The sequence below is a fragment of the Pezoporus wallicus genome, unplaced genomic scaffold (assembly GCF_028554395.1).
Source record: "Pezoporus wallicus isolate ANWC-B61680 ecotype Strahan unplaced genomic scaffold, APGP_CSIRO_Pwel_v1 contig_2910, whole genome shotgun sequence".
Taxonomy (NCBI): domain Eukaryota; kingdom Metazoa; phylum Chordata; class Aves; order Psittaciformes; family Psittacidae; genus Pezoporus; species Pezoporus wallicus.
This window is the reverse complement of record NW_026642858.1, coordinates 771,811-787,965: the sequence shown is the minus strand read 5'-3', so window position 1 is coordinate 787,965 and position 16,155 is coordinate 771,811. Positions and strand designations below refer to the sequence as shown.

At 41.3% G+C, this 16,155-nt stretch overlaps 1 protein-coding gene across 2 annotated transcripts; it reads right to left on the bottom strand.

Moving 5' to 3' along the window:
• Positions 1–249: 249 nt before the first annotated feature.
• Positions 250–15,858, bottom strand: HACD4 (3-hydroxyacyl-CoA dehydratase 4). 2 transcript variants are annotated; one of them, XM_057432927.1, is made up of 7 exons: positions 15,736–15,858; positions 12,785–12,888; positions 11,791–11,918; positions 5,971–6,083; positions 3,391–3,497; positions 2,529–2,660; positions 250–1,900 (listed from the first exon to the last, which is right to left on the bottom strand). In XM_057432927.1, the coding sequence occupies exons 2-7, from the start codon at positions 12,879–12,881 to the stop codon at positions 1,818–1,820; spliced, it is 660 nt and encodes a 219-aa protein (XP_057288910.1). In that variant the 5' UTR covers positions 12,882–12,888; positions 15,736–15,858; the 3' UTR covers positions 250–1,817. The 2 variants fall into 2 exon arrangements, with proteins under 2 accessions (XP_057288910.1, XP_057288909.1); XM_057432926.1 differs by lacking the exon at positions 250–1,900 and having other exon boundaries at positions 2,246–2,660.
• Positions 15,859–16,155: the final 297 nt, after the last annotated feature.

Below are 16,155 nucleotides of genomic sequence, written 5' to 3'. Positions count from 1 at the left end.
TGCAGTTTCTCTTGGCAGTGTCCCGTAGTTGCTCTGTTTTGGAGCTAGCTGGAACTAGCTATGTCTGGCATGGGTGAAGCCCTTGGCTTCTCACCGAGACTCTCACTGCAGCTTCCCCACTGCTAAAGCCTTGCCACATAGACCCAATACACTAGCAAATGCCATGTTTCCTCTAAGAAGGTATGTTAACTCCAGGCAGTTTGATGGTAAACACATTAGATTAAATTTCCAAGGGGAAAAATGGCCTTTACGTGTTATATAATTTGAAGTGCAGCTGCTCTGTATGTTTCTTCATATAGCCCACACTTAAATCAGTTTCAGTCACACAGAAGTCCAAAGTGGAAGTACTTCTGTTTCTCTAATGAGTTCCTAAGTCCTACATCTGTTTGTAATGCTTTCCAGGAAAAAAAAAAAAATGAAAACCTAGGGTTTACCCTCTACTGTTGCATAAGGTCTGCAAATACTCCATTGGTCAGAACAGTCTGAACGCATTGCCTGCCACATATATTAAATAAATAAATAAAAATTATAGGTGACCTTTCGTAAGAAACTAGTTCAGCTTCACTCCTTCCTAATATGCCCTCTTAGGCTGTATGGTTTCGAAAGACATATACGCAAACTTTCTTCATATTGTGGTAGTGTTCACTTCCCCTCAAATATTTCCTTCCCTCCAACGATAGTCTTTTCTCTCCCCCCAGTTTTCAGTCATGCTTGAAAAAAAAAATAAAAATTCACTTTTCTCCCTCACCTGCTTGAATTCAAATGTAGGTGATAATCAATATGGATGAAACATCAGGAAAGCCACTGCTAGCCTCAAAGCAATTATTCGTCCATTTTTGCCAGTCCACTTGGTTGCTGTCCATATTCCTTACTCCTCAACCTTTGAAGAGACTGTGTTCTAGTTGCATTCTCACAGATAGTCCTACAGAAGTATGAGGAGCAATGCACTTGAGTAAAATGATTAGAATTTTGCATTTGGCTTCTGGTAGTCATTCACTTCTCCTTAAATAACATGTATTTGGCCTAACATCACATTTCTTTTGCATACCTGTCTGCTGTTCAGCATGGGAGAAAATCAGTGTGGGAAAGAGATTCCTAATGTCTGCTAGACACACAGTTACAGGTTTTTAGTTCTGAGCCTTAAATATCCCCTAGAATATATGGTACATGAGTACCTGATCACTTGCCTTTGTGGTTTAGCTGGATTTTCTGTAATCTTGTTTGCAGAAGTGAAGGTTGGGCCGGAATGTGAGGGATACTTTGTGAATGCCTGGGACTATTTAGCATGTGAATTGCATAGGTTGCAAAGTTTCCAGCTTCGGCTCCTTGAGAGATTCCAGTTCTAGCTAATTTAGCATTTATATATATATTTATAGGGCACATACATGTTGACTGAATATAAAATAATCTTACAGATTAAATGGTATTGTCATTACAGAATATCTGTTGCTAACGAGGCAAGAGCTAACACCAGCGTTGGGGTTGTTAGTGTGATTGTGAGTGGAGATGCTCTTTAGTCTTTTTCAGAGTTCTCTGATACGTTAGAAAAAATATATTCGTTTTATATATCCATTCAAAAGCATTTCCTCCATTTGAAACCAAACTGTAAAAAATAACTCGTTATTTTGAGATGTTCCATTTCTGAGGTGCCTTAAAGAGAGATGCCTTTTCTGAAAATTCTATGCTTGTTCAGTAACAAGTTGATGAACATGCAGACAGGAGTTTTGCATCTGAAATCTTTGCCTAACTTCTTCTTAATCTGTGATACACAGCAGCCCACTGGGAATATACTTCTTATTTCCAAACAATAGATCAACTTAGCTTCTTTTCTTTTTGATGTTGCCTGTCCCTAGGTGTGCCTTCCTTTCAGAGAAGAGGTTCTGGATGATAAAGCACATACCTGAATCAAAACACAAAACATTGTAAGAACTAGGGAGTAGAGTCCAAAGTGTCTTCAGTTAATGCAGGAGGAACAGTATAAGCCTTCATCTGGCAACTTGCATAGTTCCTTAAATGAATTTAGGAACAGAGAGCAGTGATTCACAAAGACAAGATCCTTCAAATTGGTCTTAAAGCCAATGACAGAATGAAGACATGGCTGTAATGCAGCCAAATTCAGTTCAAAATTTTCAAAAGCAGTTTGTTGAGGAGAGGTCTATTTACATGCAGGTTTTAGGGTGGCTCTTTTTTCACCACTTTCAATAAGCAAGCTGTAGAAGTCTTCATTTAGGTATCACTTCTCATAGGAATGAGTGAGGAGGGGTTGCCCAGATTGAAGGTATGATCAAATGGGAATTGATATAACAAAAGGCAATTTTTATATTTTTGTTTTGTATTTTTATGACATCAGAAATCAAAACACTTAGTGATGAGCCTTCCTGTAGTGGTATTCAGGAGATGTGGCAGAGTTAGTGTTTGTGAAAGAATCTTTACTGATTTGATTTTTTTTTTTTTTTTTTTTTTTTTGTTGCTGCCATAGGCATCCAAGTTATGTTGAGACACAGCTTTCTGGAAGATGAGATACTTACCTATAAAGAGCACTAGCAGATATGCTTTCAGAATATAGGGAAAGTAGATTGAGAAGGCAAATGGAAATAGTAGCTTGATGGAGTATGTGCCAAAGGATTCAAAATAAGGCAGTGATACACAAATTGCAAATGCTGTAAAATAATATGGTAAATATTTAGTCAGAAGGAGATGGAAGATCATCAGAAAGTTTCATGTAAAAGTTAGTTACCTTTAAGGCATAGCTAGCTATATTACATGCCAAAGTTACCATGCCATTTGTATGCATACACTTGTTTTCTCTTTAAGTTCAGTTTTGTAGGTCTGAGGTTCTGACTGCTCTTAATACTAAAATCATCAAGTATTTCCTATGCCATAACAATTCTGTCAGTCCTGTGGTTGCACAGAGTATGATCTTTCAGTATGATCTCAGTGGGCAAGTTTCCTGTTGTAAGCATAAGCTGCTTTAAGTAGTTCAGCAGTCATAAATCAGCATCTTCTCAGTCCCATATATATAAAGTATGGCCTGTGCCAGTAAGGTCAAACTCAGTGAGAGAAAAGGCAGTTTTGGGACTTGCTGGCTAACACGGTCAGTGTGGAATAGGGGAATCCATGTTTCTTTTCTGGGGGTACCAGAGAAACTAATGTTCTCCCATTTTGTTGAAAGAAAAAGCAAAACAAAACAAAGACATACAAGCCCCTGTTAAAGAAGTACAGAAAAGAGCAAGATAGGTGACATACAGGTTGAGAGTATATAAACATTTATGCCTACTTTGGCAATAAAAAATAAAAAAGTATCTTAAGCACAAATAACAATTGAACTGATCATATTTTATTGAAGAAAATTAAGGAAGCAAACTGTTGGTACCTTTCCGATCTCCTTACCTTTAGCCAGAACTGAAAGAGGATAGAGCAGGATGCACAGTGAGAAGTTGAGCCATGTCAGTGGTAGGTAGTATATTCCCATCCTTGCTAGCATGTTGTAAGTGTACCTGATGCAAGAGGAACAGCAGATGAGTTTAGAGGGAATGATTGTGTCTTTAAAATAAAGATACAGTATTGAACAATCCCGGGGAATTGCAGAATCTGAGCTGCTGATCTGAGAGCATTTCTGAGCAATACTGCAACAATTCTGTTCCGGCTCTAACTGATGGCTGGAAGTAGATGGTTCATTGTTTCAGAAGGGTTTGTCTGTGGTGCTAGCAGGTAGACAGAAAAACAGCCTGCTAGCTGGAAGGTTCTGTCAGAAACCAGTGTCATTTTATATTGGTCCATCAGAAAAATGGATTTCAGATAGGAATATTACAACTGAGAGGGGCACGCAGAATACAGCTGTTGCTTGGGACTGAGAATATGCTGATTTATGACTGCTGAACTACGTAAAGCACGGCTGAAGAAGGCTAAACAGTAAATGTAATCGCAGGTACTTAATGTTCTGTGGTATGGCTGCCCCTCCCTTGGACCTCAGAACGGTTAGTAGGTGCAAAAGAAAGCAACCGTACTTCAGTGTATTGCAGTGTTTTACTCTGCTGTTACTGTTGTTCACTGGGAAGCCAGAATGCCTAGGACTTCACTCTACAAGGTGAGCTAATGCTAACTTGTTTGATCTAAAACTGGTGCAGCAGCTTTCCAAACACTGGAGCAGTGGAGGTCTGATCACATTTTTGGTCAGCTAAAAGGCTTTTGGCCTGTGGTCTTGCTAGAGAGGTGGAAATAAGAATTTTTAAGCCACTGTTAGCCAGGAGTGTTTCTAGCAGATGGAACCAGCATTAAACAAAACACTCTGTATTCCCTTTTTACTAATTCATTTGTATAATTCTGCATCATACCTGGACTGAGAGGAGTTTGATGGGCTATAAATGTACCATCTACTCTCAAGTTTGCCCTCTGCAACCTCAGGAGTGCCTCAGTTTTTTATTACTGCTTTTGAGGCATAATCTCAACCCAGGGCAAAAGGGATACAGCTACTTCCTCTCAATACACATTCTTCAGCTGCTTTTGGTATAAGCAGGAAAGATCAGATAGAGAAAACCTTGCAGAATTTGCTCTCACTATATCATTAGCCGTAATGCACAGCGTATTATGTGGAGGAACTTGTAATACTTCAAAACTAGTTGGCTAACAGTTGGGATGAATTCCTGTATGTTTTAAGACATGACTACCCCTTATTGATGCTAGGACATGGCACAGATATTGTAAAATAAATCAGGTAAGAATTCTAAATTTGTGTGAGTTGTACCATGTATTTGCAGTGGGCATTTGCCACTGCAGACCACAGTATCTTGCTTATTAAATGGCTGGTGTTATTGCCATGATTCCGGACTGTGTACTTCAACAAAGATAGAAAATAGTGGTGCATTGGATGCAATAGGACTATTCTGAGAGGACTTTACAGCCAGTCATGTTTATGCTTTTGGACTCTCTCCAGCTGCACAGAAAGCTTTCAGTTGAGTTCTGCTCTTTCAGCTTTACAAACTCAAAAAAGAAATAGGATGGAGCAATAATCCAAATAATTAATATAAGTAGTGGTTTCTTAACACATATAGTACCTACACTTTGAAGTTGATTAAAGCCTTTCTTATTAATCCTGACATTTTCCTTTTTCAGATCTGTCATATACTTCCTAAGCTGCCTGAATCCATAGTCCCCATTCTCTCCCCAAAGCAATGTATGTAAAATAGCAGAAACTACTATTTGAGCAGAAAGAAAGAAGATAAAGAAAAAAGAAATTACAGAAGTTACCATGAGGGCTGTGTCTTGTTAAAATGTTTCTTAATTCCGTATGTCTTCCCTGCTGTGAGTTTACAAAGTGAGGGCAGTAGAGCTTAAGTTACACTTGAGAAATGTTTCTGACTTCAGATATTGATGCAAGAGTCAGTAATGCAGAATTTTCACCATACAAAATTTTTGAGATAAAAGTCCTGAATTGTATTTGTGTTTGTGTCCCTGCGGTGTGATGTGTGCCTTACTACACCAAAATACTCGGTCTCTGCAGCAGGAGCTCTTGACTTTTTGTACAGCACAGTGCAAATAAGCCAGAATAGTCTCTGTCTTGGTAAGAAGTTCTGCTGCTGCTGCCTGAGCTAGCAATCTTGGATCCAAGTGAGGTGTTAAAAAAGCAAATAAATAATAAATGTGTTAGATTTGTAAATTATTTTGGAAATTGCTGTTCCCTGGGTGGCAGTTGTGACTTCCTTCTGAATTTCTGTTAAAAAGATCAAAGCCTTTGAGCTACACATATTAATGCAATGGAAGCCTGTAAGTAAGACTTACTTCTGTAAGTTGCTCTGCCTCTCAGGTATGTGGATTTTTGTAAATATCAGTAAATAGCCTTTATTTAAAATAGATAATATGCCTTTCTCCCAGTTTTGAAATAATGAACTGAGCCTGCAGCACAGTGGAGGTGAGGTTCTGCTCACAAGAATGACCCATTTTTATCTCATGGCTTTGCCATTTACTTCTTACCTGACCACATCTAATGCATTCCAAAGAAAAAATAAAACGCACACAATGTACTTCCCTTGAACTTCGTCCTGACTGTTGATCACAACAAATAAAACAATTATTCTCTCTGTGATCTGAAAAGAAAGAAAGAATTGTGAATTCAGGTGGCACCTTTTGTAGCTCTCATTGAATAGTAGGGCACAGGTTGAATCCAGTTTTCTTTCCACAAATGCGTCAGGGATGACTTTGCTTCTTGGCCTGCTTTTGTTCCAGACCCTGTTGCCCTGCAGCTCAGGCAACTGGAAACTGTTGGCTGCAGTATCATAGGTCCGCTATGGTAAGGGTGGAGGTTTGCTTGCCAATAGGGATGACTTGGGTTTGTAGCCCAGAAAACCTGTGGATGAGCTGGCTAAGGTTATGGGAGCAAGGACTGCAGCCTACAAGCAAAGAAACTTGCCCCCACATGGAAGTAAGCTTCCTTGTAGGCTGCATGGGAGGGTGTGGGATACAGAGGGCCCTTGGGTGCATAGAATGCCAGACAATGCTAATCTCACAGTCCCATCTCTGCTTGCCACAGCTTCAAGATCTGCAACCCAATGTGTCTCTCTCATGTAAGATTTGCAGAAAGGAGAAGGAATTCCTTATTTTTCTTTCCTTCATGTTCCTGGCTAGGAGAAGTGGGTTTAAGTTTATAGTTTATGTGAATTATTGCCATAATATTAGTCATAATACTTTTCTAGTGGTTGAACTTAGCCTGACCCACAAGCTATGCCTCTACAAATCAGAAGATGTAAGAGTGGATTAAACACACAGTATCTTCAGCTTAAAACCAAAAATACTTTGGCAATATTAGAGCTCAAGAAATTAAAAACAAGTTTGTCCTTCCTGGACAAGTTTTCTAAGCCCTGCCCTGTAAAATAAATACATCTGTAGTGTTCAGTACTGCCAAGAGTTGTTTGTGAAACTCTCCCAGAAGAGTACCAGTTCACTCTAATTTACACTCTATTTGAAAGTGCTGGAAGAAGACAGAAACATGCATCTCTTCAGTTGGTATGAACCGGTATAGCTTCATTGTTTTGGTTTGGGATTTTGTACACTGGTATCTCTTCCATAACATACCTTAGGTTTAATGATTTTATGGGTTAAGATGTCAAGTCAGTGAAAGGTTGTGAAATGAAAACAGATTGCCAAGGTGGATTTTATCAGCTCAGCCATTCTCCTTCACTGGTTTTCCCCTTCCTCTTAGTCCTACCTTAAACAGTTTTGCTACGTAATTTTTACCAGTTCCTGCGCGGAATACTGTGGCTAGAGATTTCTTTTATTACTTTTTTTTTTTTTCAGGCCACATCTGTCAGATAAAGCAATCATCACTTCACTATTCAGCAAAATTACGTGAGAGCAATTTTCCATCCCTGGGGATCTAGTTCCTCATCTTGAAAGGCACTGAAAGGCCACACCAGATAAAAATGGTTTTGCTGCCTCTCACCCTGCCCTGACTGTCCTCTTGTGTTGCTGATCCCATTGGTCCCTAACTGAGGAACTGATTTCTAAGAAGGTCAGATGTTGAGAGGCTTCTGTGTAGACAGGCCAGGAAATGGAGAGTGAGAGGTACCAAGTCCTGTATTTGTACGCTGATGCCAAGGAACTTGGGACGAAACTGGGAGAACTGTAAGTGTTGATGCAGGATCTGAAACCAACTTAGAAGTATGGTGGGACAATCATCACAAGAGGGAAATCAAAACAAAGGGGAAAACAGTATGAGCATTGAGTGGGATTGTGTGGAGAGAATGTAGAAAATAGAACCTGAATTAAAATCATTTTGGTGAAGGGTGTTAAAGGAGTGCAGCATTGGTGGTCGTGGGCATTTTGTTACCAACCCTGAAATCAGGCTGGGATGTGGAGAGAGAGTTCTGCAATATAGTTATTAAGAGATATTTCAGGGAGTTGTCTCACTTAGAGACCAAAGCTTCACCATGATAATGAAAATGTGTTTTCAGATATGAGAGCTGGCAGGCAGATTTTCCAAGCAGCCACTTGCTCTTCAAGAGGTGGCTGGGTGGAAAAGTGCTAGAAAGCAGCATGGGCCATGTGATCAAGAGCTGATCCCATTTCAGTGAAATAAAAGGATAAGCAGTAGATCAGTGGCTACTGTCCCACATTTCAAAAGCCACAGAGTGGCTATGGAGACCCATAATTAAGCCTCATGGAGTGGCTGTGGATTTCTTCCCAGGGCATAAGCAGATGCACAAGGGGCAGTGAGTATCACCTAGCTGGGGTTCAGCAGATTTCCTCCATCAAAGGTTCATGTTTGAGTGGAGCACTCAGCCCCACTAGTTGCAGATGATGGAAGTCTGATTACTGATTGTGTAAAGTAGGTTAAGCACCTGCAAGAGTAGGGAACTGGACCCGAAAACTGCCTGTGGTCTTGCCTGGAGCACACCTGCAGGGCAGGACACATACTGGCTCCTCAGGCCAATTGTAATGTCCTCAGGAGGACAGACAGTAGCATCCTACCTCTTCTGTTGCCTGCTTGCTTGCATGCCTTTATTCCCCTTCGAGACATTGTGCTCATAGCACTCACATCTTCAGGTAACCCACACAAACCCAAGGTAGATGCAGGGGTTAGACATAGGCTGGGGACTTTTTCAGCAAGTGACAAGGCAGGGTGCTACTTGAGGGAATTCCAGTAAATGGCTGTTGATATTGCACACATATACACATGTATCTATATACACATATGGAGTCATGTACACATATCAATATACACACATATATATGTGTATGAATATGTATACATGTGTGTATACACACATACATAGATATAAGAAAAGCGTATATATGAAAAAAAGCATGAAATCAGTCACAGCTCATTTCTTCTATGGATCATCTGTTCTTGCATGAATGAAAATACAATATTCTCTGCTGATACTCTCTTGCTTAAAAAAAAAAAAAAAGAAAAAAACCCACACAAAACTAGAAGTCCTGTGTTTTTATGTTCATAAAAAGGAAGTATGTGCTGACACCTCACAAAGTGTAAATACAGTGGTTTCATTTCTCATTCCTTCTTGTTCTTTTGTTAAAGGCAAACTGGAATTTCCTTCCTCTCCCAGCACTGGTTTCTCAAAGGATACAGACAGTTCTCTAGAGTGACATAAATTTTTGCAAGGCAGCCTGGGCATTTCAAGCAAGTGAAACAGAGCAAATCAGCTTAACTGAAGTTAGGGCAGAAGCAGGCAGCACATGCACTTTGGGTTTTTAATAACCATGACAGTGCAGTGTCGAACCTGGTGCCTGAAACCACTACACAACTCTTTGATTTAGTGAATGTTTAAGAAAAGTGCTGACATGTGACACGTTCTCCTGTCCTCCTCTCATTCAAGCTGGAAATGCCCGGAGGGAAATCCCTTTGCACTAGCTCTGTGACCCTCCCTTGCTTCCCCTTCCTCCAGAGCACCATCACACAGGACTCATCTTTCTTTCTTGGTGTGACTTTTCCTTGGCCTGCCTAACCCTCCTGACCTGAGGCTTTGTCCTTCAATGAGGCCATGCTGAATGGGTTTTTCTAGAGAACGCCTCTGGAGTTTACTTTTCCACTGTCTGTAACATGTATCTCACAGTGTTTCTTGTAAATGCTACTAAATCATGACGAATAGGTTATTAGGCAGAAATCCTTCATTCAGAATACTTAAATCTTGTCTTTGCTGTAATGCCCACAAAACAGCTGGCCACCACAGCAGTGCTTTCACAGCTTGTTTTGTTCAAGGTGGCCTTATTTCTATCCATGTGCTTCCTTGACGCAGCCAGAGCCACCAGTTCTCTCACCCTAGAGATCCTGAGATGAACTTCATTGTGGATATGCATGTGTGTGCATGGCCTGAAGGATGCATCTACGGATATGTTTTAAGCTTAGAGTCAGAACAGGTGCTGGGAACACAGAAGAGGGTAGCCACTATCAAATTCTTGCGGCTTTACCAGCACCCTGACTACATGCAATAGCCCATAGGCTCCAATGAAATAAGCATCTCTGTCTTTCCCCAGTTCATTGCGGAACATGTATCTCCTTTTTTCCTAAGAGGCAGGGAGGAAAGCGTGGCAAGGCACATGGGAGTACTGCTGGCACGCAGCTGCTTAACCTGTACTCCCACAGCAAAAGCAGGGCGACACAAGTGGAAACAGAGTCTACACCAAAGAGCTTGTACCTAGCTTGGGCAGCACAAGACTACTGCTAACATGAATGTAAGAGAGTCGTGTTTGCTGTGAGGGAACACTTGGGAAAAGAACCATGTAAGGATCCAAATCTATCGTTGTGAGACAAATGTTTGGAGTCACTGTGCCATATTGCTCCCTGACCCACCTTCTTCATGCTGCCCTGGAGAGCACTGCAGTAACTGCACTGGCCAAAAAAGGTCACCGTTTTCTTGCTCAGAAACATCCATTTCAGATCTAGTGTCTTTTGTGGCAGCACAGAGCAGGTTTTGTGTAGGCTTCCCTGACCTTTTTTGTTGGGCTGGGTAGGAAAGGAATGGACTGTGCAAGAGTTGAGGAATGTGTAACCTCTGCCAGGACAAGCCTTGCTTTAGTGACTATCTGTTGGCGTTAGGAAGCTGCTCTTCTCTGCAAGAGATGATGTGAGATTTGTTACAAGGCACATTCAGTAGGATACCCCTCCCACACACACACACTCCCCGTCCCCGTCCCCGTCGCCACCAATTAGTGTAAAAGCATGTAGATTTAGGGAGGGAAAAATAGTTGATTGCATTTTGACAAATTTGCTACTCTACTTAGTGAGCAGCATAAAGATCAGAGATCTGTATTAGTCAGTTTCTAATGGAGATTTAAAAAGAGGAACATCTTCACCCATCCAATATGTCATTTGACAAAAATGGGCTATCCAGAAAACTAAAACCATAACTAAGTACTCTTAGTCTTTCTACCTTCTGACTGCTGAGAGCAATACCAGTTTCACCATTATTCAAATACTAAGGAGTGGAAAGGTTTGAAGGTAAACTCAAGTTGACATTTTTACTTTTTCCAATGCATTAAAAATTACCAAAACCTGAGATAAAGTCCCAACAGAAAACAAAATGTGATAAGGTAGTTGTCCGAGAATCATCTTGTTTTCTGACTTTTTGGCTGCTTTTCTGCCTACAGCTGAACTTAAAACCCTTAACAGCATCGGAACCTCTGGATGTTACCACAATTTGCCCATATCTGGGTTTGAGAGGGTAGAGACCCTTACAGCAAGAATACAACAGTTCTCCTCTTTCCCTTCCTAAAATTAGTTCTTATTCAGTCCTTTAATTTCTCTATCAATCCTTTCACACTTCATGTCTGCCAGCAAACCCTGTTTCAGGAAGCTTGCTGTGCTGGTCATTTTCTCAAGTGCCATCCCTTTGCTACGCCACAAAATCGTGTATTGGGCTTGTCTTCAAAATAAATACACACTTGTCAGAGAGTAAATGGCATGGAAAAGAATTAGCTACCGAAACTTCGGCTCTGAAATGTTGTCTTCTGGCTGTAAACAGGCTGCCTGGGGAGGTAGTATCCTCAGCCACCTATGGCAGAAATGGGGTCTGCCCCTTTTCTGCAGGTGGCCTCTCCTCAGGTCCCTGCTGTTGTGGGCTGGGCGTGGGGCACTCACTGCTCAGTTTCATTTGAAAGTAGCTCTTTCCCAACTCACTTCTGAGGGCTCATTTCCTGCAGTTAAGAAACCACCAGCAGACCAAGGTCCTTAAGGAAGGGTGCACGTGGACCCCTCAGGGTAGTAAGGGCATGTCCCCAGGGGCCGCCATGTCTCAAGTGTGTAGGTTGCGGAAGGAGGGTCTTGAGAAACCAACATACCTGCAAAGCCCTGGGGAAGAGACGGCTTTTATCAATGCCAATGAGGATGTGTAGGATCTCCAATACAGATAACAACTGGCAAAGGCGCATCACAAGTCCTATGGAGTAAAAGGTGTCTGCCAGTGAATCTACAAAGTGAAGAGGAAAATTAGAGGTTGGTTATATAGTAAAAGTCTGAACCAGCTAGAGTCTGCTTCTGCCCTATCACCACTGGAGATGACAAGAAATAAAGCTCACACAGTACTAAACATTTGGGTAACAGACACAAAGCTTCATGGAGGGGAGGAGGCAGCCCACTCTCTGTGTATGACTGATACAGAGGCAGGAAGCTGAGAAAAGAAGAGGACCCCCTACACTTGATGCATTGGCAGACACTGTGCAGGATGTGTTGGTTTAGGGATATCAGTTTAGGATATTTCTAAATATGAGGAAGTATTGAGGAAATGTATGAGGAATGTTTAAACAATGAGGAGATGTTGAATTCCTGCCTATATCTGTGCATCTTCCAAAAAGAGGCAGACCACAAAGTAGGTATTTTATGTGCCTACTGTCCATGATTATAAATCATCTTAAATTTCTAGTCTCTAGGTTTCTGGTTTTGTGCCTTAACCCCATGCAACAGAAAGAGAATTGGAGATAGTGATATGCAATATCTACAAAGATATTCCCTCCTAGTGGCTTCAGTAAGATTAATATTCACCCTAATGACTGAACCTACTCACATTTAGGTCTAAGTCAAATGTTACTAGGATGCTGCTGAATATTAAAGCTCATTAGGAAAACAAGAACTTCATTCCAAATGTCATACAAGCAGAATGTAGGTACGAGAAATTTCTTCATCCTTTTTATGGAAGAAACAATGTGTTTCTAATTGAAATTTTAGCCCCAGTATTGGGCATACACCTATCCAGAATCCTAAGTTTATGTCTAATTTGGTGTCACTGTCTGTTACTGCCTTCTGAAATGTTTAAGGAAAACAAAGAAGGAATCCTACCTTTTCCAAATGACATGAACCTGATGATCATATTTGTAAATATCCAGGAATGTCCACAGAATTGCATCAAGTCATACATGAAGAGGTAGGTGTTCATGGTAAAGCTGTGGAGGTGAAAATGGTACAGCAAACTGTATGACTTACTACAGTGTTCAAACTTTCTGACATGTAGAAATGCACCCTCTTTGGACATGCAAGTAAATCAAAGGAAAACAGCTGAAATATAAACAGATCAGTGAAAACTGACTGTGTCTGGCCGTGGCCACAAAACAGTATTCTCCCAAGTGGATCAAAGGCTCCCTTTGTTGTTATACCTAGGAGATGCCCAGAAAAATTTTCTTGAGTTTCCTCCAGTGATCAGGGTGATCTGTGCCTCCAGAGGAAAAAGTTGAGTGCACAAAGACCCTCTATTGGGTGCTGGATTCAAGCCTGAGCCCCTTGGCTTGGCTCTGTCTTGATAGTATGACCAGATACAAAGGACTGCTTGTGGTTGCACCTACAACAACCCTGCTGAGGGCCTTGGACTCCCACAGGCACCAGCTCTGGGATTTCTCCATCTGGGTGATGTAAATCTTATCGCTCACAGAAGACATGCCTCTAGCATGCACTCAAGAGAGCTTAAAGTACAATGCAAATAATTTGCAGCATCTCCAGCAGACAGCATTTGTAAGTATTTATAAAAATGTAAGTGAAGAAATTGAAAAGAAAGCCACATTTCAGTCTGCTTTTATTTGATGCATTCTGGAGGATATCTGTCTCTTTCCCCTTTTTAACCAAATGGCTCTACACATAAACATGAAATTAGGGTCTTTGTTTTTCTGCACAGCTTCTGTTTTAAGTTGCATTTAATAAAGTGAATCTTATCCTGTTTGAGAAGACTAATTTTTGCAGCTCTTCTAACCTAATTTTCATAGGTTATCTGACCTTTGGCAAAACTTCATAGGCTCCTGAGATGCTTAATTTCCATTTTTCATAAATGTCCTGTCTTCTGATTCATTCCAGAGAGAGAGGCTTGCCTGTCCTCCAGCTATGAAAAGAACTGCCTACATTTTTGGGAAGTGAATTTCGTACTAGAATTTATCTCCAGTGTTTAAGCAATTAACTTCCTGACCCAATAAGTAACAAAAGCTCTTTAAATTGCCCCTTGATCCAGTGTATTCATAGGGTATGTGCTATCAAATCTCTGCCATCAAATTTTGTCTCATTTGTATCTGTGCACTAACAAACACAGTGTTTAGAAGCATCTAAATATGATAAATGCATACACTTCATTCCCACTATTGGACCACAACCATAAATAACAATACACACCTCTATAAACTGATGTAAATTAAACTGGTCTTCTAAATTTTTAATCAAAGTTTATCCTAGGGAGGTCATAGAAAATGCCTTTCTTCCTCTCTTCCTGTCTTGCAGGATGGCCACTATTCAGACAAATATTTCCATAAGCACAGAAAGATTTGTTTGCATAATTTACCTCCCAAGAGGAAGCAGTAGCCTTTGGTATTATGAAAATAAGACATATGAGGACCCAGACGAATGTATTCCATAAATACTCCTTTTGGGAAAAGTATGATAGAACTGAACTGCACTAAATTCCAGTGAGCTCTATAAATATGGAATCCAGATCCCGTCTGCTTTATTACTGAATGACACTTTGTTCTCTCTTATGGTAAGAAAAACATGGGACACTGTACATTACAAAAAGACAAAAAAAATAAGAACATACATTGTTCTGATTTAAGAAACAGCCTTATTGCTGGATGGATAGGAATTACTGTAATGGGTATGAAAGTTACAGGAGCAGTTATAAAAATCTTGAGGCTTTCCAGTCAGCACCTTCACCATTCTCTTTGGACTGATACTGCCATGTGGGCTTTGCACAGGATGCAAGCTGAGCATATAGTTTCTCTTTTCTTCTGAACTTTAGTTTGCTACATTGGTCTCTCACCCTCAGAACTTGTCTTTCAGTGGTTTGGGCTTATTTTCTTAACTCTTCCTTCACTGGCTAGCCGGAAAATTCTTGTCTTTACAATTCTTAAACTGGTTAATCTCAGCTAAACAGGGCGTAAGCAAGAAGACATTTGTAAACGCAGCTTCACCTTAATGATTTGGCAAAATATGGGAGCTGTTGCATGTTAGAAATCATCTTCTTTAAAATTTACTGGGGGCTACTGAAATGTATGCACTCTGTTGGCATTTATGAAGGGCCCCATATTCCCAGTGAAGTATAGAGATGTGCTGGCAGATGGCATGCTGGTGTCACTTGGAAGACTGATCCCAGCCCCAGAGCTGCCAGCCTGATGTATTGACACAGGCAGAAAAATCACATAAATGTGACTGTTACATTTTATTCCTTCTAGCATGAAGGTCCTCAGGTAGTTGCCATCACCTGAGGTAAGCACAAGGGTGGGTGCCTGCAGTGTCTGAAGGGGGTCAGGACCACAAGCTAATGTGATAGGACAGCAGTGCCACCCAGCTCAGTGCAGCCCTTGCCCTGGCTAGCTGTCTCCTGCAAGGTGCCAGGGTGAAGGCCACACTCAGGTCCCTCTCACAGGGTGTCCCAGCCAGGCCTGCATAAACCAAGCACTTCTCTGCCTTCAGAGCTGTTGCTGCCTCTCCATGCGCCCACAGTGGCTGGCCACACATGAGGAAGAAACGCTCGCACTGAAACCAGAGAGCAGTGCTCCTTTCTGGTTTTCCTCCTTCAGGAAAGGTCTGCTAGAAAAGCCCTTCCACTGACACGGTTTCCTTTTCAGTCACACTGATCTGAACTTCGACCCCTTCCCACTCCGATGACAACTGCAAGCAGTAGAGCTCGGGAGGCAGAACACTTACAGAGCAGCAGCACAAAACGTACATTTCTCACACAGGCACATCCCACCCCACTTCTCTGTCCCCTTCCTTTTTGCATTGAGCAGGGTGGGATGCATGCTCTGCAGAGGCATTACCTGCTGCGGGGGTCGCACTGCTGCTGCTGCTCCTGGTCTTTCTCCTTTTTCCTCTCTACAGCTGCAGCAGCTGTTTGTTAGATCACCCCTCCTCTTTCCTCTTCCCCCACCCCACGACGTCACCATATGCAGCACTAAGCAGAAAAAACACTGCACTTCCTGAGAAAGGAGTTTCTGACCCCAAATATCTCCACCCCATTTGTTCTGCTGCTCAACCAGCCTAGCCTGAGCTAACCTAACCTAAATTGGTTTCTTGCTGTTACACCAGTAAGCTGGTCTGTAAATCCCACCAACTTTGTCTCTGAACCCAGAGCAGTTTGAAGGATTACTGGAGAGAAGAAATGCAAAATTAATTTATTTTTTTTCTCTTCTGTTTAAATCTTCAGCACTACAACAACGCTAACAACACAATCAAATGAT